The 24,284-nt window shown below is 55.9% G+C and overlaps 9 protein-coding genes across 9 annotated transcripts; 4 read left to right on the top strand and 5 right to left on the bottom strand.

The window, feature by feature from the left end:
• Positions 1 to 105: 105 nt before the first annotated feature.
• CONPUDRAFT_114263 (uncharacterized protein) lies at positions 106 to 2,613 on the top strand. Its single transcript, XM_007764860.1, has 6 exons — positions 106 to 550; positions 618 to 705; positions 758 to 937; positions 1,016 to 1,731; positions 1,783 to 2,227; positions 2,292 to 2,613. The coding sequence occupies exons 1-4, from the start codon at positions 161 to 163 to the stop codon at positions 1,306 to 1,308; spliced, it is 951 nt and encodes a 316-aa protein (XP_007763050.1). The 5' UTR covers positions 106 to 160; the 3' UTR covers positions 1,309 to 1,731; positions 1,783 to 2,227; positions 2,292 to 2,613.
• Positions 2,614 to 3,021: 408 nt separating this feature from the next.
• On the bottom strand, positions 3,022 to 4,345 carry CONPUDRAFT_114262 (NAD(P)-binding protein). The gene is made up of 3 exons (XM_007764859.1): positions 3,976 to 4,345; positions 3,717 to 3,919; positions 3,022 to 3,661 (listed from the first exon to the last, which is right to left on the bottom strand). The coding sequence occupies exons 1-3, from the start codon at positions 4,334 to 4,336 to the stop codon at positions 3,191 to 3,193; spliced, it is 1,035 nt and encodes a 344-aa protein (XP_007763049.1). The 5' UTR covers positions 4,337 to 4,345; the 3' UTR covers positions 3,022 to 3,190.
• Positions 4,346 to 6,276: 1,931 nt separating this feature from the next.
• Positions 6,277 to 7,769, bottom strand: CONPUDRAFT_133688 (ChaC-like protein). Its single transcript, XM_007764858.1, has 11 exons — positions 7,471 to 7,769; positions 7,389 to 7,419; positions 7,269 to 7,339; positions 7,113 to 7,203; positions 7,008 to 7,061; positions 6,938 to 6,951; positions 6,810 to 6,887; positions 6,714 to 6,747; positions 6,596 to 6,666; positions 6,444 to 6,521; positions 6,277 to 6,389 (listed from the first exon to the last, which is right to left on the bottom strand). Exons 1-11 carry the CDS (start codon positions 7,531 to 7,533, stop codon positions 6,348 to 6,350), a joined length of 627 nt encoding a protein of 208 aa, XP_007763048.1. The 5' UTR covers positions 7,534 to 7,769; the 3' UTR covers positions 6,277 to 6,347.
• A 426-nt stretch (positions 7,770 to 8,195) lies between these two features.
• CONPUDRAFT_114255 (cytoplasmic dynein heavy chain 1) lies at positions 8,196 to 14,290 on the top strand (the record flags this gene model as incomplete). The annotated part of the gene is made up of 13 exons (XM_007764857.1): positions 8,196 to 8,487; positions 8,561 to 8,830; positions 8,889 to 9,013; positions 9,090 to 9,420; positions 9,501 to 10,070; positions 10,156 to 10,322; positions 10,379 to 10,456; positions 10,525 to 11,155; positions 11,232 to 11,482; positions 11,547 to 11,768; positions 11,824 to 11,953; positions 12,003 to 12,100; positions 12,159 to 14,290. The coding sequence occupies 13 exons, from the start codon at positions 8,196 to 8,198 to the stop codon at positions 12,594 to 12,596; spliced, it is 3,603 nt and encodes a 1,200-aa protein (XP_007763047.1). The 3' UTR covers positions 12,597 to 14,290.
• A 768-nt stretch (positions 14,291 to 15,058) lies between these two features.
• Positions 15,059 to 17,288, top strand: CONPUDRAFT_160961 (Osmotin thaumatin-like protein). The gene is made up of 5 exons (XM_007764856.1): positions 15,059 to 15,097; positions 15,145 to 15,230; positions 15,289 to 16,588; positions 16,652 to 16,774; positions 16,840 to 17,288. Exons 3-5 carry the CDS (start codon positions 16,316 to 16,318, stop codon positions 17,119 to 17,121), a joined length of 678 nt encoding a protein of 225 aa, XP_007763046.1. The 5' UTR covers positions 15,059 to 15,097; positions 15,145 to 15,230; positions 15,289 to 16,315; the 3' UTR covers positions 17,122 to 17,288.
• A 922-nt stretch (positions 17,289 to 18,210) lies between these two features.
• Positions 18,211 to 20,000, bottom strand: CONPUDRAFT_160960 (uncharacterized protein; the record flags this gene model as incomplete). The annotated part of the gene is made up of 2 exons (XM_007764855.1): positions 18,211 to 19,683; positions 19,740 to 20,000. The coding sequence occupies 2 exons, from the start codon at positions 19,998 to 20,000 to the stop codon at positions 18,211 to 18,213; spliced, it is 1,734 nt and encodes a 577-aa protein (XP_007763045.1).
• An 803-nt stretch (positions 20,001 to 20,803) lies between these two features.
• On the top strand, positions 20,804 to 21,870 carry CONPUDRAFT_94404 (uncharacterized protein). The gene is made up of 3 exons (XM_007764854.1): positions 20,804 to 20,834; positions 20,911 to 21,021; positions 21,073 to 21,870. Exon 3 carries the CDS (start codon positions 21,077 to 21,079, stop codon positions 21,833 to 21,835), a length of 759 nt encoding a protein of 252 aa, XP_007763044.1. The 5' UTR covers positions 20,804 to 20,834; positions 20,911 to 21,021; positions 21,073 to 21,076; the 3' UTR covers positions 21,836 to 21,870.
• A 323-nt stretch (positions 21,871 to 22,193) lies between these two features.
• Positions 22,194 to 22,616, bottom strand: CONPUDRAFT_148229 (uncharacterized protein; the record flags this gene model as incomplete). Its single annotated transcript, XM_007764853.1, has 1 exon — positions 22,194 to 22,616. The coding sequence occupies one exon, from the start codon at positions 22,614 to 22,616 to the stop codon at positions 22,194 to 22,196; it is 423 nt and encodes a 140-aa protein (XP_007763043.1).
• A 1,189-nt stretch (positions 22,617 to 23,805) lies between these two features.
• On the bottom strand, positions 23,806 to 24,284 carry CONPUDRAFT_94403 (uncharacterized protein; the record flags this gene model as incomplete). Its single annotated transcript, XM_007764852.1, has 1 exon — positions 23,806 to 24,284. A coding segment is annotated over exon 1 (438 nt), but the record flags the coding sequence as incomplete, so codon positions are not given.

Raw genomic sequence — 24,284 nt, 5'->3', positions numbered from 1 at the left:
GGTAGAGTCGAGAAAAGGTTGACATACAAACATTCAGAGCACAGCCACATTTCTCAGCCCGCATCAACTTGTTGAGAAGTTTAAAGCTGCCGGTGTTTTTGTGAAGGGTACCCTCCGTTGTCTCATCTCTCTCTCGTGTGGACGTCCATGTCCTTGGGGTATGACCTCCACCACAAGCACCCAACAGGTGCCGGATCTAGCTGCGGCCCAGTTCGCAGCTAGCCTGCAGATCATCGGCACAATGACCGTCGGCGGCGTGTTCTACGGCTTCATGACCGTCACGGCCGCGATGTGTTTTTGGTCTCTCCTCCAGACTCGTCAGCGGTGGTCCTCGCGACAGCTCGCGCTTCTACTGGCGTATGTCGGTGCTCTGTGGGCGGCCGGCACGGTTATGATGGGCGGGATATCTCAAGGGTCCATCAATACCTTCGTTTACAACGGTGCGCGCGCTCTCGAAAGTCCGTATGCGCAGGCTCCGGCTGTCGGTTCGACGACGCTAGTGGTGGACACTACGTGGTGGATTGTGCGTTTGCTTACAGACGGGATGATGGTACGTCGTTGATTCGTGTGTATGGATAGCCATGAGCATGGTACACATTCTTGCTGGCACCTTGCAGCTCTGGCGGTTCAAAGTCATCTGGTCGACCTCGCGCCTTTGGCGCTACCTCATCGTCGCCCCTGTCCTATTCTACCTTTCAGCAGCACGTAAGGGCTCACACATGCCCGCATTGCGCTTCATTGACCGATGTTTGTCCAGTCTGCGGGTTCCTCGCCGCCATAGTCTTCAGCCGCCGCTCGGTGTTCAACGCGAGCGACACCACAACTCACGACCTGATCACGTCCATGTTCATCACCTCGTTCGCACTCAACCTATACGTCACTGTCCTCGTCGCGGGGCGCCTCTTCGCCTACAGGCGCCGGTTCAGAGCCAACTGGGGTGCGTGTCCTCGTCCGCTCCGTCATCCGCTCTCTCACACCTCCGTTTACGCATACGCTCATATCGCCATCTCGCCAGGCTCGCCGCACACGAAGCACTACACGTCCATGGGCGCCATGCTCGTGGAGTCGTACCTCATCCTCGCCCTGTTCACCATCGCCTTCGTCGTCACATACCTCCTGAACAGCCCCGCGCAGTACATGGCGGCCACCGTCTTCGGCCAGATGCAGATAACAGCGCCGCTCCTCGTTATGCTCCGCGTCTCGCGCGGCGTGGCATGGGGCTCGACGACGCCAGCGTCGGTGGGCAGCGTGGTGGATCGAGCACTGGGAGCTCACGACCTGCGTGGGGCCCAGGTAGGGGCGTCATAGCATGCACTAGCTTAAGAGCGGGCTGGATGCTAGTCGTGGGGCGCTGCAGCATCAGATCAGGGCTTCCCGGTGCCCGCGGTGGGCCTCCCCCTCTCGTGCCCAACGATCGTCGTCGCACTCGACGCCATCCCTCCCTCCGAGCTCGCGCTCGCGACATGTCAATTTGCGCTTGCTCAACGAGGAGTCGCGCGCCCGGGATACAGTCACCCTTTACACCAGCAACATTACATTCGCCTCCACTCCTCGCTGCCGCTGCTCTCCGCCTCCATCTCCCATGCTAGCTCCCGCCGGCGCTTCGCGGCCGAGGCTCAGCATCGCGCACGCTACGTGCTACGGCGGTAGTAGTCAACACCAGTTCGACCAAACAGTCTGTCGCCAAGAATTCGAAGACCTCTCTTCCAGCCATCGGCATTGCCGCCGTGTCTTCATGGGCCTCGTTTCAGCATACCAATCCCTGTTTTGAGAATCCCTTACCTGAGCAAGTCCGGCTGATACCTAGGCCGCGCGGCCCGGGGCTCCGCCTTGACTCCGTTATTCCCGGCCTCCTCCATCCTCTTGACTCTCGCTCTTCTTTGTTATAAAATTCTCGCTGAGATCTAACGCTATTGGAGATCTCATGTTTTCCGTTCCTCGTGCTATGAGAGCACCGACAGCGATATCAACAGCTGGAGAATGGGTTCATTCGTGATGCGACTCGCGACGATGAGCTCGTTTGTGGGGAGGAGATGTGGTATCGCGTCGTCGCAAATGGGATTATGTATAGTACATTGGTGTGCATGCGTGAATGAATGAATATGAAATCCTCGAAACGCCGGGGTATCTGTGAGGAGCCGTCTCAACGCCCGTAATAAACTTGGAGAGAAAATGGTGTCATGGCGGGTCTAACGTGCAGTTATGTCGGTGGCACCGAGGTCGTGCTGTACGTCCAGCGAGAGTCTATAGTGAGATGCAGGTAAAAGGCTCGTAGCATTGAGTGCGTACCTCCGACCGCAACCAGCGCAAGGCAAGGCTCATCCTTCTGCGCCCACTGGCAGCCCGTTATTCCTGATCTCCGCTCCCTCCGGACTGGTGCCTTGGTCGTCGCCTTGAGCTTGGGGGAGCGCCTTGGTCTCCACGCCGACAACCTGCTTCAGCCACACCGAGGCCAGCAACAGGATGACCACTTCGAAGATGAAAATCGCCGACATGGTGGCTGGTAAAGTAGGAGTTCAAAGGAGCGACGACGGGCGAGTGGGGCTGCGTTTGCGCCCGGTACTTGCTACGGGCGATGGGTCCCAGTGAGGATGGGCAAGGACGAGGGCGTTGGAGAGGACTGGGAGAGAAGGAAGGGAAAAGAAAAGCGGCTTGCCTCTCGTCTGGCCGTTTAAGTAGGACGCAAGCGGCCGGCGGCAGAAAGGCTCGGCGGATGGCGTTCGAGGATCGAGTTGGGAGGCAGACGCCGCACCCCAGGGGAGACTCGTCCGATTGAATAGGGGCGACCGCGTTGCATGTGCCAAGAAGACTGCGTTCTTTTGAATGCTTCCGCGGAGGCAGCTGATATTTCCAGGTCATGGTGTCATGGTGGGTGGGCTGGTCGCATGTGATTGTCGTGACAGGACGGGGAAGGTCATAGCTTGCTTTGGCGCGTATGGTGTTGCGGAAAATAAAAAGGATGTTACCTACGTGTAAAGAACAGAATGCCAGGAAGAAACACCAGGCAATAACTCGAGAAGGCGAGCTCAAGTGCACATATGCAGATCCGTGTTTGTACCGCGTGTTGTATCAGCTCACGCTTGCCACATGTCCTCTACTACGCCAAACTCAAAGAACAAGCCATGCCAGCCATTTGTCTGTATGGTTCACAACAGGAGTGACGTAGGGATACAACGCGACATTACTGCCCTCACGTATACCGATACTTCACCCTCGCTCTCCACTCCACATAGGCTGGAACTATCCAGTAAAACAAGTGCCCAAACCGCATATACATCGGCGTGAACACGTTCTTCTCCCCTCTGTCGACCGCCTGCGCACACCGCTGCGCCACCCAGCCGACCTTGAGCCCGTGTTTCGCCGGATTGGCTTCACGCACGAGCGGGGTGGGTTCGCTGGAGTCTGAGCCCGAGCCCGAGCTCGTCAGATTGGGAGGGAGAGCCTTGTCGACGGCCGACGCGCGGAAGTCGCCCTCGATCGTGCCGGCGAGGAAGAACGTGAATGCGATTTGTGGGTGCTCGATTGCGAGGGCTTGGTAGAGCAACAGCGAGGCGGCTTTGGTTGCGGCGTAGAGAGCGCGTGTTGGGGCGGGGATGACGGCTGCGGCGGAGGAGAGGAGGAGGATGGATGGGGAGCGGGAGGTGAGCGTGAGCAGTGGGATCTGTGGTGGCGTCTATGAGTGTTGTCTGTGCGTATGGTAAGATGGATTTGCGTACGAGGGAGAGAGCGGACACGAGAGGACCCGTGAAGTTTCCGGTGATTGCAGCGTTGCTGACGGAGATGGCATGGGTTAAGCCTTCAGCGGTCGCCTGCGACTTGGGAGGATGTCGAGGATCCATCTCGACGCCAGCATTGGACATCATAGGCCGCAGAGCTGATACTCCTGCAGTAATGATCACTGTATCTAGTCCCTGCCACTCTGTATGCGATGAGCGCCTAACAAGCACTAAGAAAGACCAAAAACCAAAAACGCACCCTCCTCCAACCGCTCGCGCAAGCTCACCATCTCCTCCGGATCCGCACAGTCCGCCTTCACCATCAACACCTGTGCACCACCCCTAGCCATCGCGCGGCACTCCCGCGCCACGTCATCGAGCTTGTCTCTCCGCCTACCGACTATGCAGACCTTCGCGCCGCGCTTTACGTATACGTGTGCGACGGAGCGCCCGACGCCGCTGCTCGCGCCGAGGATGAGCACGCGTTCCTGCGCGTGTGGGATTTTTCGCGCGCGGCGCGAGGCGTAGAAGCGGAAGCGGAGGTTCCGCCAGAGGAGGAGGAGGCCTGGGAGGGTGAGCGCGAGGCTGAGGTGGTATGGTGAGAGAGCTGGGAGGGACATGGCGGCGCGTCGCGAAAGGCGAGTAAGCAAAGACAAATAAGTTGCGTCTTTGCCGTTGACTACGACAGTCCACTTCAAGCTTCAAGCTTCAAGCTCAAGAGTCGAGCGGTACCTTGCTGGACTTCTTAAACGATGCAATGTGCTCATAACCACGTCATATCTCCGCCTACGCAGCCCGCATCTGACCAATGAATCCGTCAATTACAGGCTAAATGCTCTTGATCTATCTTTGGTGACCTCCGTATGTCAGTGCTACTGGTACAACAGACTCTTTTTTACCCGTGCCAAGTACATATATCTGCTCTCTGACAAACATACGACTCTTGGTTCCGCACCAACGGGCACTGTCCTCACACGCCAAAGACATCCTTCACAGTCCCCCACCGGTGCCCCTCCCACAACGCGTTCGACAGCGAGTCGAGAGCTAAATCCCTACCCTGCACCACGCCGTAACTGGACACGCCCTCGCCCACGTTGAACAGCATGGCCAGGTACTCCATAATACCAGCCCTGGGCACGTCCTCCGGAACCCTGTCCACACGGTCCACCGGAACCGATTTGAGCGTGCCGTAAAGAACGCCGACCTCGGAGATCGACAGGCGCTCGCGTTCGAGGCGGAACGTTGCGTCTTGGAGCTCGCTCGGCGGGAGGCTTGTGAGCGCGTATGCGAGGAAGCCTTCCAGAGAAGAGAGAAGGGAAAAGAGAGGGAGAGGGGGTTTGGTCAGAGGTGTTTGCTGCGATAGCATAGGTCTGAACGGTACCGCTGATGTCAGGGATCGCGGTCAAGCAAAACGGCTTGTTTCCCGGGTTGGGGGTGGGGGGCCTGCTCTTATCCTCGACAGCGCCCGTCGGGGGACGTGCTCGATGAACAGCCCTGTCGTTTGGGGGGCCGATATCGTTGCAGACGCAGACAAGGCAGTGCAAGGCCGAGAATGCGCACGTATACGCGCAGAATGGGAAGCCCAAGCGACTTCGCGTGTTCTGCACCGTCCCCGGTTGATGCAGATGAGCGCCCATTCATCACGCTCAAGCCTTGGGGAAGCGTAAATTCCACCCACCCGCGACACTGTCTTTCTCAGCTAGAGGCCCCCCGTCAGGCCCTCCGTGGCGCTGCCGTACTCGGACGAGACAAAGAGCCGCACGCAGCCGCCTGCGCCCCGAAGCCCGCGTACCCGACCGTCGAGACGAGGACGTCGACAGCGTGCGTCTGCAGGATGGGGGCTGTTACAGCGTTCGCGTCGTGCGTGTTTGTTCGCTTTTTCCACTGTTTGTTTGGGGTGGTGCGCGCGAATGGCGACGTGGATGAGGGGCGTGTGACTCTGAGGACGATGAGCTTGGATGCGTTGCGTGCGAGGAGGCGCTGTCCGCGCAGCCTGTGAGAATACGTACTGTCTGGCGGCACGTTCATTCGGTGAGTGCGCTGACCTCAAGTACGGACCGCCCGATCTCTCCGCCTGCGCCCGCGAGTGCAAAGGTTTTGGAGGTGTCATTCGTCATGGTCCAAGATATGGCTGTCGACCGAGTCAGAGTCGGGAGTCCGGTGTGCATTTTGAGCTACTACTTATATACGTCTAAACTCTGTTCTGACGCCGAATGTATGTCAGGCGCTCCGACGTCGATTCGTGGTTTTAAATGCCCTTGGACATGTGGCCATCTCAGTACCTACGCCATGGCCGTGGGCAGCTAGCAGCGGTGCTGTTCGTGCGCGTCTTCATAAGTTCCACGTCGGTTAGAAGTTATAAACCTGCACCCCATGGGATAATCAAACCGCAGGCGGAGACTCAAAGAGCGCGTCAGAGCCAGACCGTTGGTGGCGTGTAGGAAGCGGAAGACGGCGCATTTGCGCGCTCAAAAGGACCGTGCCCAGGCTCTGAACGTGGTTTCAAGGTGCTATGCGTGGACCGCGTACCCCGCACTTTACGGTACGTAGGTAAAGTTGGACGAAATGGAAGTGCCGCTTGTTTGATGTAACATGGATTAGGGGGTGCACATGCACCGTAATCAAAACCGTCTATATCTCTCCGTGCTTGCTGTCAAGCTCTCTGATCTTTGCCTTTGACGCAATGAGTGCCCATGATACGCAAATGACGGAGTGGAAAGCACGGACCTCCAGTGCGAACAGGTGCGCGTCTCTCGACGCCGGCGAGAGCTTGTGCACCTCCTCGGCGAGGCGGTATAGGTAGTCCTGTTTCGTTCCGTTCCGTGGCTGATCCGTCAGTTCTTCTGTACCATGGCGAGCAAAGGGAGGCAGTAGCTCGCCTTGTTCCGTCCGGATGGACCCACCGATTGCCAGATACGGTGTGCGAGCTCGTCTAGGGGCTCGGATCCGACTGTGGAGTCGTTAGCGCGATGTTAGCTGCGGCGGTGGAAGACGCACTGAAGGATGGATTGGAAGGGCGGCCGACGTAGCACTGGTTGCGAGTTCGAATCGGCGTGAGTTTATCGCTACTTGCGGGTGGATTGTGGGACGCACAGAGCAACCGTGGATCACGACGCGCGGCTCGCCGTCGACGATGTCGTAGATGTCGACTGTCTCTAGGGTATATCCGTCCTTGCGTCGTGCGTGAGGGATATGCTGTGACTGGCAAATAAGCCTCTTGCCTTTTCGCGGTGATCTGTTGATGCAAGGTACACATGAGTTCCGTCCTTGAATTTCTTTCGAAAGAGTTACCTAGGTATGCGCGAGCTTCCTTCTCGTGCTCAGGGTCTATGGTATATGCGATGCCTACGTAGAGATATCAGGTAGTTGAGTGCTTGCATGATCTCACAGACGTACCCCACACAGTATCTTCGTTAGGAAACGCGTCGCTCGCGGAGTAGTGATCCCAGTCTTCCTTGTGAATCAGGGTGACTACGCGTCCGGGATTCTAGCCATCATTGATTGATATGTTCGTCAAAGTCAGTCCGTGTCAGGATTTCGGAGAGCAGTTACCTCGGGTGTTCCCCGATGATCATGCGACATCTGGGCGAAGCGACGCACGTATCCTTTGACGAAACCCGGCTCTGTGCTCGGTAAGTTCGGATACGTATAGTCAAGAACAAGAGGTTTTACGCTGTTTGAGTACGAATGGAGGCGGAGGTGGCTGCGGTAGGTCAGCATCTAGTGTCAACAAAGCTGCTATTTTATTGCGTACCTTGAAGATGAGGGAGCCATAGCCGAAGACGATGAATGGGGGAGGTGTTTGAGGGACAGTCATCGCAGCTACAAGAGGGTTTCAAGGTAAGCTCAGACTTGTTATATGGGCGGAGAAGTGGGGATTGCGCCAGCTGTAGGTGCGATGCCGTGTTTCGATGACGCTTATTCAGCGGACAACCTGACCAAAAGGCAAGCCGAGAAAGCGGGGAATTCGGAGGAAGTAAATGGAGTTAGAGACTAGAATACCTAGGACTTGTAACGTTGAAGAAAGAATGCAGGTCAGGTAGCTGGTCCCTCGTATGTGCAAGATGGCGGATCGGAGGAGGACGCGACGCGATAATTAGAGCACGTGGTGAGGGTTGCTAAACGACGTCGGAGTTGGAAATCGCAAAATAATTGATTGTGGAAATGCACGCGTTTGGGGTTGTGCGATTCGACGACGAGAGCCTCGTTCTCCTCCTCCGTACGCGCGTGGCCACTCCCCTACCACCACAGGTGCGTTTCTCTCTCTCCAATGTCTGCTACTGGCAAGGCAAGATGTGGTCAAGGAGGAGCACTGACGACCTCCAATCGACAGCAGCCCACGGCTACTTTGCGATTCCTCGCCGCTTGGCCAGGGCTGCTTCAGGTCTCTGGCGCGAACCATCATCATCGCTCAATCCATATTCCACGAACCCGTCAACGTCTTCTCTTGCGTCGTCCACGCCCATACCCGCACCCGCCATGTCTACACCGGAAGGGCCCCTTGCGCCTCTTGCCAGCGCAACCAACGGTCTCGCTCACGAGGTCAACGGCTCCGCTTCCGCTAATGGCAATGGCGCCGTCGACGGCGCCCCATCATTCGATACCACCCTCTTTCACCAGTATCTCTCCGCCCTCCTCCCGCCCGTCCTGGGTGCCTTGCCGACCGAGCTCGACTCTCTCTTTGAGGATGAATTCGATGAACGCGTCGCTCGCTTTGCCGCCGAGGGTGGAGGTGTATTATATGTAGTCAAAGTCAAGGATGAGGGGGAAGGTGCGTCCCACGAACCTCGCATATGCGCTGATGCTGATGTGCTCATGCAATGTAAATGTCAATGACAACGCAGAGGAAGCGCCCCCAACGTACTCGTATCGCCTTGTAACTCAGCTCAGCTACTCCCCTTCCACGGTTACTTCTCTCGCACTCATCAAACGCAATCCGACGCTGGATCCGGTCACACCGCTTGCTTCCCAACTGCATATTCTTAACTTATTTGGCGGAGAGGAGACGCCGTACGAGAGTCTGCACTCTGTCGTTAGTTTCGGTGTCAAGCCATGGTTCGATGCGTTCGTCGGCGCACGGGGAGGGAACAAAGATGGCGGGGACAGCAAAATGGGTGCGTTATCTGTCCTTGTTCAGCATCGTCTGAGAGCGTTCACACCAAGCCTCCGCAGGCATCCCGATGACGAAGAAGAAGTTTGCCGAGCTCGAGCTGTCCCTCCTCCATCTCCAGCAGAACGTCGAGATCCCCGAAACACACCTCATCATCCACCCCGTCATCCAGCGCGCCGTCGAGCAGGTGCGTGACCCTATCTCTCCCCACATCTCCGTAGACTCCATCTGACCACGCGAACGACACCTGCTCCGCTCCGCAGGCGCACGCATCCGGCGTCCGCCCGAATCTGTCGCATATTCCCGCGAAGCTGCTCAACGACAGCACGTTCCTCAACACGCTGCACGGACACGTCAACTCGTGGATCAAGTCCATCCAGGCCGTGACGAAGCTCAGCCGCGACGTCTCGTCCGGCACGGCGTCGCAGGAGATCAACTTCTGGTTGAGCCTCGAGAGGGCGCTCGAGGGGATCGAGACGCAGCTGCGGAGCGACGAGGTCAATATGGTGATGGACTGCTTGAGGAACGCGAAGCGCTTTTTGGCGACGGTCAGTTTTATTGCGGATACGGGGCTGAAGGCGTCCACGGAGCTCGGTGCGTCCCCCCACATTCGTCGTGTCCAAGAGCGGCCGCGCGCACATGCTTATCTGACCAACGCGAACGGGGCGCTGCAGTGCACAAGTACAACCTCCTGATGAAAGACTTCCCGCTGAACGAGCTGCTCTCCGCGACGGACCTGGACAAGATCCAAGAAGCGATCGTGTTCATCTTCGGGCACATCATCCGCAAGCTCAAGCTCTCGCCGTACCCGATCCGCCGCGCGCTCCCGCTCGTCGAGGCCATCTCGCGCGACTTCAACGACCAGCTCCTGCGCGTGCTCACGTCGCACCGGCTCGCGTACCAGCCGTACGACAACTTCGACCGGCTGCTCGGGCAGGCGATGGGGATATTTAGGACGTGGGACGACCATATCAAGGAGTTCACGAATGTTGCGAGGGACGCGATGCGCAAGAGGCTCGAGAAGTTTATTCCGATCAAGGTGAACAGCGCGCACGCGAAGCTGCAGGAGCGGTGTCGGTATTTGAGGGACTGGCGGAAGCAGCACGAGCAGCTGGCGGTGATGACGGGGCCGACGAAGGGCCTGGGCACGATGGTGAAGGAGGTGGGCGGGATTGATATGGAGGAGGAGGTGAAGGAGGCGTATGAGGTGATTAAGAGGATCGATGTGCTGGATGTGTCTGTTGGTGAGTCCCGTTTCCTGGGTTTTGGTTTTTGGGTTTGGTTTTGGTCGAATGGTATGCTGAAGCGGGGATATCACCACGATTGAAGAGGGCACGGAGATCTGGGTGACGGCCGAGAACGCGTACAATGAGCGCGTGGCGCGCGTTGAGAACCAGATTATTGCGAGACTGCGCGATCGACTGGGTACGGCGCGGAATGCGAATGAGATGTTTAGGGTGTTTTCCAAGTTCAACGCGCTTTTCGTACGGCCAAAGGTACGTATCTCATGGTATAGTGGAGGGGCTGGACCTTGATGATGATGTGACAATAGATTCGTGGTGCGATTCAAGAGTACCAGACGCAGCTTATTGACTCGGTCAAGGAGGATATCAAGCGGCTGCACGACAAGGTGCGTAGCTTTCGACTTCGTTTATCCCGTCCGAGCGAGCGAGCTGAACTCCCCGATTTCTGATACAGTTCAAAACCCAATACCGCTACTCGGAAGCATACCACATGTCGCAGATGCGCGACCTGCCGCCGATCGCGGGCGCGATCATCTGGGCGCGGCAGATCGAGCGGCAGCTGCTCACGTACATGAAGCGCGTCGAGGACGTGCTCGGGAAGGGCTGGGAGCTCTACGCCGAGGGCCAGAAGCTGCAGAGCGAGAGCACGGCGTTCCGCAAGAAGCTCGATACGCGGCCGGTGTACGATGCGTGGCTGCACGATATCAATCGGCGCGATATGGGTGTTAATGGGCGGCTGTTTGAGATTGTGAGGCTGAGGGGGTCGCAGGCGCAGGCGAACGGCGCCGGTGGAAGCGGGGGCGCGGGGGGCGGAGGGGGTGGCGGGTATCAGTTGGCGGTGAACTTTGATCCGCAGATTATCACGCTGTTCAAGGAGGTGCGGAACCTGCTGTGGCTCAACTTCCAGGTGCCGCACGCGATCACGAACATGGCCAAGGACGCGAAGCGGGTGTATCCGCACGCGGTGAGTCTGATGGAGACGGTGCGGACGTACGGGCAGACGCTGGACCTTGTGGAGAACAACAGAGGGATCGAGTGGCTGGTGGCAGAGTATAGAAACGATGCGCAGAGGATGGTGTCCAAGGGTGCGTCTCCCGCCTGTCCCTTCTTGTGTTCTTGCATAGAGTGAATGGCTTTCCTAATGGATGCACGGATATACAGGCATGAACATCCGTTGGGACTATTTCGTGAACCAGTACGACACGGCGCGGTACGTCGGCGCCGAGGGGCGCGCGGACAACCGGCACATCCAGTTCGTGCGCGAGTTCGCGAGCGTCGTCAGTGTATTGCAGGATAAGACAAACAACGTTATTGATCTGTACCGCGACATCACGCGCGCGGTCGAGGATCTAGGCACGTGCGCGTTCAGCACGGAGGCGTTCGCGGAGCTGCTGGCGCGCATTCAGGCTGCCGTATGTCCTTGTCCTCTCGTATGTCAGGTGTAGGAGCTAATGCGCGCACAATGCGGCGGGACAGATCGATAGGCTGAATTTGGAGGGTTACGCGAACCTCGACCACTGGGTGGCCAGCCTCGATAAGCGGATCGAGGATATCTTTCTCCAGCGGCTCACGCAGATCATCGAGACGTGGTGCAGCGAGTTCGACCGCGGCGCGGACGACGGCGACCGCCGGGATGCGCTCGCGCTGCGCGATATGACGAACAAGCGGAAGGCGGGCAAGGGAGTCAAGGAGGAGAAGGTGCGTACCGCGCACGCGCATGTCTGTGCAATGCTGACACATGTTATGGGCGTAGTTTGTGGAGGGCAGTTTGACTGTGAAGCCGATTGTGCACGAGATCCGGATACAGAATCAGGTTATCTTCTTGGATCCGCCAATAGAGTATGCTCGCTCGACGTGGATCAAGCAACTACATGATTGGCTCGGTGTGTGTTTTCAGGGCCTATGTGACGCGGGTACTAAGTGTATTCTCAGGTGTTGTGTGTCGGTTACGACGGATACAGAGCTCGCGGTACGAGATCGGTCTGCAGATGCAGGTCACGGCCGCTGTCGAAACAACGTACACCTCTCTCGTAAGCTCCAATCTCCGCGCCAGCCTGGTGTCCGTGTTCAACGAACCTTTCCTCCCAGCTCACCCAGCTCCCCGACGAAATCCTCCAGCGCCCGTTCTCGCTCATCGACCAAAAAGTGCGAGAGCTCAAAGAGTACGTCGCGAAATGGCTGCAGTTCCAGTCGCTCTGGGACCTCGAGGCCGAATACGTGTTCAACCGGCTCGGCGACTCGCTCGCGCACTGGCAGCAGCTCCTCACGGAGATCAAGAAGGCGCGCTCGACGTTCGACACGTCCGAGACGCAAAAGGGCTTCGGCGTGTGCGTCGTGGACTACGAGCAGGTGCAGGCGCGGGTGAACGCAAAGTACGACGCGTGGCAGCGGGATATTCTGAGCCGGTTCGGGGTGAAGCTGGGGAATGCGATGAAGGATATGCATGCGAGCATTCTCAAGGCGAGGAATGAGCTCGAGCATCATTCGATCGAGGGGCTCGTTGGTGCGACGGCGAGAAGGTTTTGAGGTGGTGTTAGCGTGACGGTGGGGGTTTGTGATGACTTTACGACTTGGATGAGCGGCGATGACGATGGGCCGATGGAGATGAAGCCAGGCTTAGATGCTGAGGTGGACGACGATAGACGGGTGGATTGGTTGGGTTATACCCTCCGCGGTGCGCCAGGCATCGATTACAACTTACCTATTTTGTGGTTCTACAGTATGCGCGTATGCAGTCATGTTACACTATCCCGCAACTTTCTTTCTCTTTTCTGTCCCTTTGTCATTTCTGTACTATTTCTGTCTAATGGCTACATGTCTACATAATCGGATCCCGTTCGTGTTCTACATATCAGTTGGATGACATGGGGTCTAAGCGGTGTGTAGTATAATAGTGCGCGCGCGGTTGGACGTGCGGCGTGTTTTTAGAAGGATGGAATGACGGTGATGCTATGGATATCTATTATCTATCAGGTTGGATTGATATGTCGTGAGGATGCGCGGTCGGTTGGACGAGGGGGCGCAGAAACTGATGAAAGATGGATAGGAAGAAGCAAGGCAAAAGGAGGTATGCAAAAAACCGAGACTAGGATTGAAAACAACCGCGTCCTACCACCGCGTGATATCCGCCTCCGCCTCACCGAACATGCTCGTCTTCTTGACTGAAAAGTCCCCCACCTTCAGCCCACCCTCACCCCCGCCCTTGCCCTCGCCCTCGCTTTCGGGTTCCACAGGCTTCTCGTAGTACGCCGGAAACTCGCGCTTCAGGAAACGCATGACGTGCCTGTTGATCTGCTCAAACTCGAGCAGGAAGCCATCGTGCCCGTCGGGCGAGGGGATCATGACGAGCTCCGCGCCGGGGATGTGCGTCGCGAGCTCGCGCTGCTCGCTCGGCGTGAAGAGGCCGTCCGTTTCGATCCCGATGATCAGCGCGCGCGCGGGGAGGGTGGCGAGCACAGCGGCGAGGGCCGCTGACTGCGGGTCTGCGGCGTCCGAAGTCGTGGATGGGTCACCGTTGGCTAAGGGAGGAGGATGGCGCCCGCGCGCGACGTCGTGCGTGTCCATCTTGCGCGTGATGTGGATGTAGCAGTTGGCGTCGAAGCGCGCGATGAACTTGGCGCCCTGGTAGCGGAGGTAGCCCTGTGCGCTGAATGGCGTCGGCGGGGAGCGCGGTGGGGAGAGGGTGCCTGTCCCCCCTGGCGCGGGAGGGATGCTGACGTTGGTCGTCGATGCCCGTGGCGAGCTCGCGTGCGAGCGCGAGCCGGCGCGTCCCGCGTTCTTGTGCCCCTCGTTGTGCGCCGCGAGCGCCGCGTCCGCGTCCGACAGCTGCAACGACGGTGTCACCGCCCCCTCATCCGGCGCGGGCGCGGGAGCAGTCGAGGGCTGCTGCGGGCGCCTCCCAAACCTCCGCTCGAACGAGTCTCGCGAGCGGTACGTGAGCAGCGCAGCCATGCGCGCTGCCGCGAGCCCGGTCGCGGGCTGCTCGGCGTAGTATCCGTCGTCGTAGCCCGGGTCGGAATAGATGCTCTGCCGCTGGGCCTCGCCCCAGGAGATGCACCACGCCGAGTGGCGCGCGGACGTCGCGAGGGGGATGATGTGTCGCACGAAGCCTGTGGGCGTGCATAAAGGCCACTCGAGCACGGCCATGCCGCCCATGGAGCCGCCGACGGCGACGGCGACGGAGGAGACGCGGAGGTGGTCGAGGACGTGTTTTTGGAGGCTGATTTTGGGTTGGTGGATGGGTGATAGGTAAAGTGGATGGTGGATACTCACCGGACGTCGTCGCGTATGGAGGTTTGAGGGAACTCGGGGCCGTATGGTTTTCCGGTGTCTGGGTTGATGGTCACGGGTGACGCTGTACCGTATGGCGAGCCGAGGACATTGGCGCAAAAGATGAAGAACCGTTGTGGGTCGAAAGCCTTGCCTGGTCCCATTAGAGGACCCCACCTGAAGTCTGTTGTGAGATACAGTAACGGCTGTGCGTACGGACGTTGTGCTCACCAGTCCTCGACATCAGCGCTACCGGTGAAGGCATGGCAGATGATCATGACATTGTCCCTCGCCTCGTTGAGTTTTCCCCAGGTCTTGTACGCGACGGGCACTTCTCGTAGAGTTCTCCCGTTCTCGAACGTGAATGATGGGACAACATAAGTTTCCTGGTCGATGACAGGTGCGTTTGATGCTGACATGCTAACTCGAGTTCGTTTGGGAAGAGGGAAGGGGGTTCACGAGATTTCCGCCGCACTCTCGGCGCGTTTTTTGTGGTGTGATTACCCGCCTAGCACCTGATTACTTCGTCACCACCAACGACGTTTGGAAAGTTGAAATGCGCGCCGGGGGCGCGTCAATGTGTAGAACGACGAGGAAAAGGTGTTTCGAGTCATCGGGTGACTTTGGGTGATGGGAAAGTATGAGTCAGCAGCATCTTCCCACGGGACTCTACTTTCCCGAAAGCGTAAGCTGGCCTCCTCTTCACCCGGCATCGCTTTGTTCACTCGCCTTGTCATGTTCGTGAATAACGAACAGAGGTGCTTCTCTTCAACCTGCAATGATTGACTCACATTTTTCCCGCCAGCCTAAATAACACCATCTTCATTCGCTGGAGCGGCTGGGGAATGGCAGCATCACCTAAACATCGTCACCAGCGCAAACTAGTTATAGGCAAGTTGAATCTTGTCGCAGCATTGTTCCGTCACCTCATCTATTTTTACAAGCATAGAAGCGGCTGGTTGACTTTGGACCATGACCAACGCACCAAGAATCGTGCAGAGCGTCATGATGCCGCGCAGCAGCCTCTACGTCTATCTATGTGCGCTCCTCTACAAGTCACTTGAGCTCAGATTTCAGGGTGGCTTCAATGTGACTTTGATGAGTTTCCACGAGAAGTCATTTTGGGCTCCACCTTCAAGTGGTCGAGCTGATCGAAGAGGTAACTACTACGACCGAAGACCATTCACTGCGGGCAGGCGTCGGTAGGCGAGCGGGTCGAAGTGGCAGTCTGTGCTAAAAATAACTCGCAGAATGATCTCGCACCTCCGCCACAATTTTTTCCGGCGACGTGTGTTGCTGGTACGGAGTCGCCATCAACTCACTCACATAGAACAGCGCATGCAAGGCTAACATTGAGAATGCACAAGGACTGAGCAGATTTGCGTAGGAAAGTAACATCTCAGGAGCGACTTCGAAGAACTTCGGCCTCCTCGTCCCCCAGGCTCTTTACGCCAGCTGGCAGAAAGTGACTAACAGGCTGACAGCTCGACAGCTTTTCATGACGTCTTGCCGTCTAACGCCCGTTCCTGGTTGTCGATCCCGCACCCTCTCCCCGACACTGTTCCTGGATTTGCTCCACCCTCGAGTCGGGTTCTGCGCAAAACTGCTTGTTCCAGCGTCTCCTCGTGCCCCTTCCCCATCAACCCTTCACGCCGCCAGCGCTCAAACTTGGTCAAACCACCTCGGCAGCCCCGCGCGCATCCATATGCTCGCCCACGCTCATTCCGAATCGTGTCAGATTCATACAGGTTTTGTCACGCTGGCAAGCGCTGATTGCTACGGACCATGGAACTCGGGCACGTCTGCGGGTACACACAGGCGTCACTGGCCGGCGTAGGGGACTTTGACCTCGCTCTCATGCGCGCGTCGAGCACTCATCCGGAAAACGTATAAATAGCAGCTCTCCAGAGCCTCAACGTCTCATCAACCGGTCTCACATCCATCTCTCAACCACCGCTTCTTCACTCATATCACCAATGGCCAAATACGCTGCTTTCGCTGTCGCTGCTGCCGCTGCCGTTGCCAACGCGCAGTCGCTCAACGTCGTGAACAAGTGCTCTGACAGCGTCACGCTCTTCACCCAGACCTCGTTCGGTACGATCGACAACAACGTCAACGTCGCTGCTGGCGCCACCACCGACATGAACATCTCCAACAACTGGGACGGTGCCATCAACGTCGGCACTAGCTCGACCGGTGGCCCGACATGGGACGGCACCACGCCGTTCTCGCGTGCTGAGTTCAACTTCGTGCGTTTTCTTCCGCCTTTGTATACTTCAAAAGTTTTTGAATCTGACTGTGGGGTTCTGTAGTACGCCGTCCCCGGCTCGGTCACCTACGACATCTCCCTGATCTACGGCTACAACGTCGGTATGGAGATCTCCTCCTCTGACTCTGGCTGCTCCGCCTTCGCCTGCACTCTCCCCTCAGGCTGCGTAAGTCCCGCCCTTTACTTTTACTTTACATCCCAGCCCTAACCACTCCCATTCTCATATCACAGCCCGTCCCCGGCCCTGACGGCTCGTGCTACTCCCCCTGCTGCTCGTCCGTCTCCGCCTGCTCGGGCGGCGCGCTCCCCGCGGGCGGCGGAGGCTGCACGAGCAACGCCGGTCCCGGCCCGAACTCGCCGTTCTACTACAACAGCTGCTACAACGCGTACGCGTTCCCCGACAACGACGGTGCCGCCGGCTACACCCCCGCCGACAACGTCGACTTCACGTGCGGCAACACTGACATTACGCTCACGCTCTGCCCCGGCACTACCTCCAACATCCCCAAGTAAACGGGTCGCCTGGCGGATCGGGAGTGGATTTGGACTGAGCGCCGGCAGTGTGCTGGGTCCCAGGATGCGGTGGGAGAAGTGATTGGGATGGATATAAGTTATTGTAAATATGGAAACTTCGCACTGGTTGTGTACTTTCTTTGGTGTCAGTTGTTTATACGTTTGGTGTTAATATTGCTTTGGCATTATCTCGTGCTGCTTCTTGAGTTCGAGATCAGCGCCCTTGGCTTTGACAGTTCCATTCTCATGATCTGATCGAGCCATCCCGTACATTGGTTCTAACATAAGCCACGATGTGGTCATGCTGCTTCGCTCCCTCATCACGCCGTTTTGGCTACGCTTCATCTTCCAAAATGTAATACACCCACGTCACCACTTAGTGTTGTAGGAAGTTGTAGGGTGCATTGGCACGAAGTCATGTGTGTCCGGCGCATCGGTTTCACTGCCGAGCGTTGGCAATGCGCGTAAGCGGGCTTGACCCCGTTCAACTCCGTTCACCTCTTTCAGGCGAAAAAAGATACGCGCTGATATCACACTGTGCATCGTGACCTGTCAGTTGATAGAAAACAAGTTGGTTGGATCAATAATGTGTAGCGCCACTCCTAAGTACCGTACGTGTCCATCGGGATACTGGTCGAAGTATGGCTGTGACAGTGGTTGTGAGAAGGGTTCCACAGTGTGTCTGAAGAAAGGATAGTATTAGGTCCTTGGTACCTGACTAGCCGCGGTGTTGACAATGTTGGCAAGGGAGAATACTAAGATATTGGTCAGTCGGCGACGTATCGCACAAGGAGGTATAGCCATAGTGAGTCAATGAAAACAAAAGCAAGCTGTAGTGATGAGTTTTCAAAGGGAAGGGAGCGAGAGCTGACGTTCCCAAGTACCGTCGTGGAGCGCCTTCACAAGTACGCAACAATCGTCCCAGAAAGAAACTTTCAAACAGTGATGTCGTTCGAATACAAATTCGCAGATAGTCTAATTTGGCTCACCAAACTACAGCATCGCGATGGTACAACCCATTCGTCAAACCGAACAACCCTGGCGTGCCCTGAAATTAATTTAACCTTTGTTGGCGTCTTCGATATCCTGTCACTCGGCCGACACATCTGCATTCAGCCAACTCTCCCAAAGCAAAGCATTCTGTTCCTCCACCGGCAAGGCCTCTCCCCTCTTCCGCGCCTCCTGGGCCCTTCTCAACCCAACCGCGACCACCTCTGACAGTCTATCCCAGTCCCATCTACAGACAGTCTGTACAGTGGACACATGGATGTCCTCGAGAGTCGGGAACACTGCAGCGAGGATCACCGCGAGCGGCCCGAAGCCACCCTCACCCAAATGTAACCCGTTGAGGACGAGCGTCTTCAAGGGATGGGAAGAGATGGATTCGCCGCTTTGAGAGAACGTGGATGCAAGATACTTCGCGAGAGCGGCCAAATCAAGCGGCACGGATACGCCAAGGTGCGATAGGCGAGGACACATTCTCACGAATGCGAACAGACCGTCGAGCGTGATGCTCGAGGTAGTCCACCACCGCTCGGGCGTGAGACTTAGCTCTTCGAGGAGAGGGAGCGCGTGCGCGAGCTGAATAAGATCTGCGTCGTTGATGGAAATGTTGGTAGGAAGGTCCCAGTAGAGAGCGTGTATGCTGTTGAGACGCAACAGCGGGCTCAAGATGTCCCAGCTCAGAGAGATTGAGGGTACGGGAAAACGTCTCTGCGACACCGGAGATGATATTCTGAGGTGCGTGAGTACTGCAGTCGCCTTTCCGGTGATGACGTTGACAATCCGCTCCATGTCAGAAGCGGAGGGCACATCGTAAAAACGGATGCATAGCGAAGAAGGGATGAGTGGCAGGTTCAGGAGAGCTGGGATGACACTAGCCCCACGCGGCACCTTGAGATGAAGTGTTTTGAGGTTGCAGGACACCAAAGCTAAATCACGGCGATGAGATGAGGGTAGCTGCCCGGGCTGGATAATCAAGGAAAGGTGATGTAAAGTCGACAGGTGTAAAACGTGACGGAAGGCGTGTTCGTTAAGGGCGGGTATAACCAGCTTCCGGAGGCACGGAAGAGCCCGCACGAGCTCGGATATCTGTGACGCCATATGTTCAGCCGGTTGAGCAAATTCTGCTTCGTCAGGATCAATGTCGCCTTGGTCCCAGAAAGCTCTCTCTGAAATGTGAGAGAAGACGAAACTTTGTAAGCGAGCACAGTGGGAAGGGATGAGTGACAAGAAATCAAGTAGAGAGGCAGCGTCTCTCTCATCCTTCCTCGACTTGTGTGTCACTGTGATAGACTCGAGGTGTTGTACGAGAAGAGGATAGTATGGGCGTAACCTATCAGCCCCCAGGCGACCTCCGTCAGCGTAGTCGACTATCAACTCTCTGAGCTTCGGGAACATCGCTGACGCTTCTGGTTCAGGAGAAAGAAGCCAATGCTCCAGCGTATAGACATCGTCCGAGTCGAGTTTATTTCCGATGTTTAGAGAGCGTATACGGCGACTGTATTGCTTTAGGTTGGCTCGATGTACGTCGGTCAGACCTTCGAGCCTCACCCATCGACGCTGGAAAGCCGGCTGTTTAATGGCGCAAGTTGTAGACAAAGGAGAGCGGTACATACTTCTATGTAGACAGGCGGAGACCCATCCTCTGTCGGAGCTCTGCGACGCTCGAAGTGGAAATACACCATTGGTTTGCGGGGAAGAACGCTAAGGAGGGTAGCAATGCTGACACCTTCGGACCATAGCTCGTCCAAAGCCGGCCCTCTGAAAGTAGTGCATGTACGTGCGAGTGAAGCAAGCGACTTTTCGCGGGAAGAACCCGATCCAAGTTGCTCGCAGATGAGTACTAGGATGTCTGCGACGTCGAGGGCAGGATGCATGGTGGTTGCCAAGGAAAAGTTGGAGAGCCGGTGGTTGAGTGGCGACCAAGGCTTCAGATTGTAGGATGATATGTTTGTGCCTTTGGCGCTGATCCCTTTGAACTGAACTTAACCGCCCCGTGTTGCCAGTGGTCTTCTACTTTCTCCAGTTGTAGGACCAAGTTTACCAGAAGTGCGTCCCTGGCGTGCGTCTCTGGAGTCCAACGAGTAGCTCCATTGTCTTTTTAACGGCGGTACAGACGAGCTTCTAATGTGGATCATCAGAACTATGGGAAGGATGAGAGAAACGGATAAGACCAGGTAAGGTTTATACCTAGAATTGTCTCAGAGACGTGTAGATGCGACAGAAGATGAATGAATGTCCGCCATTGACTCCGCTTGTGGGATCTCGGATGATTCCGGTTTGATAACACGCCACCGACGAGCTTCTGATGTCTTCCAATTCACGACGCCATCAAGTTCTCGACTTAAGACTTCACCGGCACTGTTCGAGACTAAACGTGAAGATACACAGAATATTCTTCGCTGCCGACTCTCCCGTCCTTACCCAAACTTCCACCTGATATATACGCAGCCAGTGTCAAAAGCCAGGGACTCCATCACAAAACCTTGGCGCTTGCTTTCAAAGGCCCACCCCGATGGAAGTTTTTGATGGCAAGCTTCTGGCCCAGGGCTTTCCTGGAACCGAGAAATCTGCCTCGTTTCTTGGCCTTCTTGATACACTTCCTCGACGTTTGCGAATCGTGGCTTCTGCTTGACGCTCGGTTCCTTAGACTGCGGGCCCGAATCGTCGACTCGGGCTTCCGTTACTAAGATTGTAATGTAGTGAGAGTGGTAGGGAACCTTCTGAAATGGGCTCTATCTACTCGATCCTGCTCCAAGTTAAGCGCTTACTATTTTCTTTTCCCAGACGCGCTACTTAGAGGGTCATTTCCCTCTTTATTTTTATCGTCACTCGAGAACTCTCTTGCGTACTATCTCAAACGTCGACCGAGCCACTTCCGTCCGTGCAACGTCAAAGGTACCTCCAAAGGCTCACTTTCGAGAACACTCTTCACTGACTTCACCTCAGAACAATGGCTCAAAAACCCATGAACATCATACTCTTCGGAGAAACCGGAGCAGGCAAAAGCTCCATCGTTAACATGCTCTCCGGAAAAACAGTGGCTAAAACCTCGAACACGGCTAATGGGTGCACGCCCAGATGGAGTTGTTATCGTATCTCCATCGGTGGCAAAGCCCACTATGTCTACGACACTGTAGGCCTTAACGAGGGCGACGGTGGCACAATACCCAACGACGACGCTATCGTCCAGCTCTACCAGCTGCTAACCGGTCTCGAGGATGGGATCAGCTTAATCATCTTCGTTATGCGAGGTCCTCGTATGAAGGACGCGTCCTGCAAGAATTGGACATTGTTCCACGACATGCTTTGTCAGCAGCGTGTCAACGCCTCCCTCATCGTTACGGGCCTCGAGCAGGAGGATAACATGGACGACTGGTGGCCGGAGAACAAGGCGACTTTTCATAAACATGGAGTACGTCCGCATGGTGTTGCTGCCATCACCGCTACGCCTGGCAAGCGGAGAGGGGGCCGGTGCGTATTCCAAGATGAGTTTGAGGCATCAAAAGCCAAGGTTGAAGGGCTCATCAACGACTACGCCATGCCTGAACCGTATCATATAGACAAGGCGGAGTTGTTCAAGGAGGTGACGGAAACGTGCTGTAATGGTGGAAACAAAAATAAGGCGGAAGTCGTACGTAGATTGGCCAATCTCAGTAACTTGTCGTATGAGAAGGCAGAAATTCTCGCTATCAGGCTTAGCGATATGTAGACCTTCTGTCCGATATCTAAACAGCTGTAGAAACTTTACTCGATAATATTAAAGTGGACTTTTGAACGTAGTGACGTTAACGCCGTGCTCTGACGAATCTGACACACTCGAATTTGATAGCTAAGACTACAGTAAGTGCTGATACATCGAGTTATCATGCACGCTGACTTTGAACTAGTCATTGCAAGTGCATGTTTCAGGCCCTTCTTACCACTTTTCGTTTCCACCTCACAGTGTAGCCAGCCCAAGAGATTGTCTGACCCGATTTATGTAGCGGATGGTGCGAGCGATAACGTCCCACCAGGTCCTGTTGACACTCAGCTGCTGAAATTCGATTTCGTCAAAGCTCAGGCCGTGATCAAACTACCCAGCTGTAATCAGTGGATCCAGGATACCCCATACGCGGGAACTCGTTCGCGAGGAATGCTGCAATCTCATGGATGTTCTCGCCGATTGCCGAGTCGAGGAGGCTCGAATTAAAGGGCTTATCGATGCTCGATCGCCCACCACTCTCGCCAACGAGATCTTCGGCGCTTATGCTTCTGACGTTTACTGCGATGCGTAGAGTGTGGAGTTGCGTGAGCTTGTTTAACACAGCGCGGACGACCTGTAGACTTGTCTTTGGTAGACCTTCCCACCCCTTCGTGTAATTGATGGAGAGGTAGCTGAGGTTTGGCCACGCTTCCGCCATCTGCATAAGTGCGTCGTCGTCTAACTCGACTCTCCTCTGGGTGCTGATGGTAACGAAGTGTAGGTGTTGAAAAGGTAGGATAAGTGACATCGTACTTTGGTTGATTAGGAATCTAGCCCGCGGATATCCTTATTCCTTAACATAAAGTGTCGTCAAAGACACGTTATCAAGGTGAGAGGACAATGCTCCAAAAAGTTCTGGCATAGAATCCGCCGAGGCGCCTTCGGATTTTGCGCTAAACCTATTCAAAGAGAGCTTGCTATGGCGAAGGTTTCGTATCTTCTCGGCTACAGTAGACAGAGTGTCCCCAGGCGACGCCGAGAGCTGTAGATAATGGATATTGGTAGACGTCGGAGGTTCGAGGTGTTCTCTGAGGGTGGAATCAGAATGAAGATGAGGCAGCTCTATTCGCAAGTGTTGCAGTGGTTTCAAATACGCAAGATGACGCAATGCGGCGTCGTTCAGCAGGTTGCAAGTCACAAATCTGAGGCTGTTCCAAGAACATATGGCTTGAGATACTGCAGTAACAGAATATTCCAAGCGATCGTCATTAACCCAACTGAAGTAGTTGACGTAAGGATACAACGTGCCTAGGACAGAAAGCAAGCCAGGTGATTGTGTGTGCATACTTACTACGCGGTGAAACGATAGGCGGATAAAAGACGGCCCAAGAAGATTCCTCAAGAACGACATCTTGGCGGAATCTACCAGCTCCAGTACACCATCCCAGGTTACGGATTTCAGCTTGGGGAAAATGTTCAAGGCGGCTGGGTGGACAAGTGAACGGTAAACGTAACGCCTGGTTCAATCTTGTGATAGTCCGAGAAGGTTAAGTTAAGTTCAACGAGGCGACTGGAGTATCTGTGGAAGATCGCCCAGTCTTCAGCTTCAGCATTGAATGATCGCCTTAGAGAGAGAGAGATTTCTATATTTATACCCCGCGTCAAACGCGTGGTCACATTAAGTAGCGGCTAGGTGAAGGTGTAAGGTAGTCGGGTGCTAGTATGAAGTTGTATCGATGTAGAGAAGTAGTATGCTATGTAGGTACTCTTGTAGTTGTGGGGTATATTATGATATCGGCGGTTTGGCCATCTGCGTCTGGCGTATTACGATGCGAGGGGGGACATATGTACTAGTAAGGATCCGAGACGTATGTAACATAGAGAAAAGGAGAGGGGGAAAAGGAGAAATCTAAATCTGCGAGTGCTCCTCTGGATACGGAGAGCGTCTAAGGTGTGGCAAAAGGGTCCTCATCATCCTCCTCGGTAGTGCTGGTGGCCTTCCGGAAGGCTTTGGTTTTCTTTAGGAATTTGGCGAGGCCTTTGAGTCCCTTCTTGGTGCCCAGAACGTCTGTAAGGGCGATGTCCTTGCCCGGTTCGTGCAGGAGGTGCCGTGCGTGATCGTTTATTGGACAGTGTTCGAGAATGTGCGATCGGGTCTGGTATGGTGCTCCGCATGGGCATGAGCGCGGTTCCGAAGGGACGAAGGACGCGTAGTATTCGCCGGCGAAACAGTGGCCAGTGCGAATCTGCAGCATCCGTCCGTAGATGTCGCGGTCGTTTTCAATGAAATGGGGTCGGGGTTTGAGGGTGGGGGGGAAGCGGTTGGCTATGCGGAACCGGCCGTCTTCTCTGTTGAGTTTTGCCTGCCAGAGGCATTTCCATGTGGCGATGGTCGCTTCTTTTGCCAGGCGTCGCATCGCAGCGAACGTCGGCATGTCGTGCTCAGGTCGGAGTTCTGTCCCCTCTTTGGCCAGTT

The sequence above is a fragment of the Coniophora puteana genome (assembly GCF_000271625.1).
Source record: "Coniophora puteana RWD-64-598 SS2 unplaced genomic scaffold CONPUscaffold_1, whole genome shotgun sequence".
Lineage (NCBI taxonomy): Eukaryota > Fungi > Basidiomycota > Agaricomycetes > Boletales > Coniophoraceae > Coniophora > Coniophora puteana.
Note: the sequence above shows the minus strand (reverse complement) of the source record. Positions and strands in the feature narration are given on the sequence as shown.

What these genes read in the sequence shown, in the direction of transcription:
- CONPUDRAFT_114263 (XM_007764860.1), top strand. Translation starts at nt 161, where the DNA reads ATGACCTCCACCACAAGCACCCAACAGGTGCCGGATCTAGCTGCGGCC. An exon ending in TGCTTACAGACGGGATGATG is followed by an intron (nt 551 to 617) that starts GTACGTCGTTGA and finishes GGCACCTTGCAG; the next exon opens with CTCTGGCGGTTCAAAGTCAT. An exon ending in ATTCTACCTTTCAGCAGCAC is followed by an intron (nt 706 to 757) that starts GTAAGGGCTCAC and finishes ATGTTTGTCCAG; the next exon opens with TCTGCGGGTTCCTCGCCGCC.
- CONPUDRAFT_114262 (XM_007764859.1), bottom strand. Translation starts at nt 4,336, where the DNA reads ATGTCCCTCCCAGCTCTCTCACCATACCACCTCAGCCTCGCGCTCACC. An exon ending in GCGCGAGCGGTTGGAGGAGG is followed by an intron (nt 3,920 to 3,975) that starts GTGCGTTTTTGG and finishes CATCGCATACAG; the next exon opens with AGTGGCAGGGACTAGATACA. An exon ending in TCGTGTCCGCTCTCTCCCTC is followed by an intron (nt 3,662 to 3,716) that starts GTACGCAAATCC and finishes ACGCCACCACAG; the next exon opens with ATCCCACTGCTCACGCTCAC.
- CONPUDRAFT_133688 (XM_007764858.1), bottom strand. Translation starts at nt 7,533, where the DNA reads ATGACTGTCCCTCAAACACCTCCCCCATTCATCGTCTTCGGCTATGGC. An exon ending in ATGGCTCCCTCATCTTCAAG is followed by an intron (nt 7,420 to 7,470) that starts GTACGCAATAAA and finishes GACCTACCGCAG; the next exon opens with CCACCTCCGCCTCCATTCGT. An exon ending in TCGTGATCCACGGTTGCTCT is followed by an intron (nt 6,748 to 6,809) that starts GTGCGTCCCACA and finishes ACTCGCAACCAG; the next exon opens with TGCTACGTCGGCCGCCCTTC.
- CONPUDRAFT_160961 (XM_007764856.1), top strand. Translation starts at nt 16,316, where the DNA reads ATGGCCAAATACGCTGCTTTCGCTGTCGCTGCTGCCGCTGCCGTTGCC. An exon ending in CGCGTGCTGAGTTCAACTTC is followed by an intron (nt 16,589 to 16,651) that starts GTGCGTTTTCTT and finishes GGGGTTCTGTAG; the next exon opens with TACGCCGTCCCCGGCTCGGT. An exon ending in GCACTCTCCCCTCAGGCTGC is followed by an intron (nt 16,775 to 16,839) that starts GTAAGTCCCGCC and finishes CTCATATCACAG; the next exon opens with CCCGTCCCCGGCCCTGACGG.
- CONPUDRAFT_94404 (XM_007764854.1), top strand. Translation starts at nt 21,077, where the DNA reads ATGGCTCAAAAACCCATGAACATCATACTCTTCGGAGAAACCGGAGCA.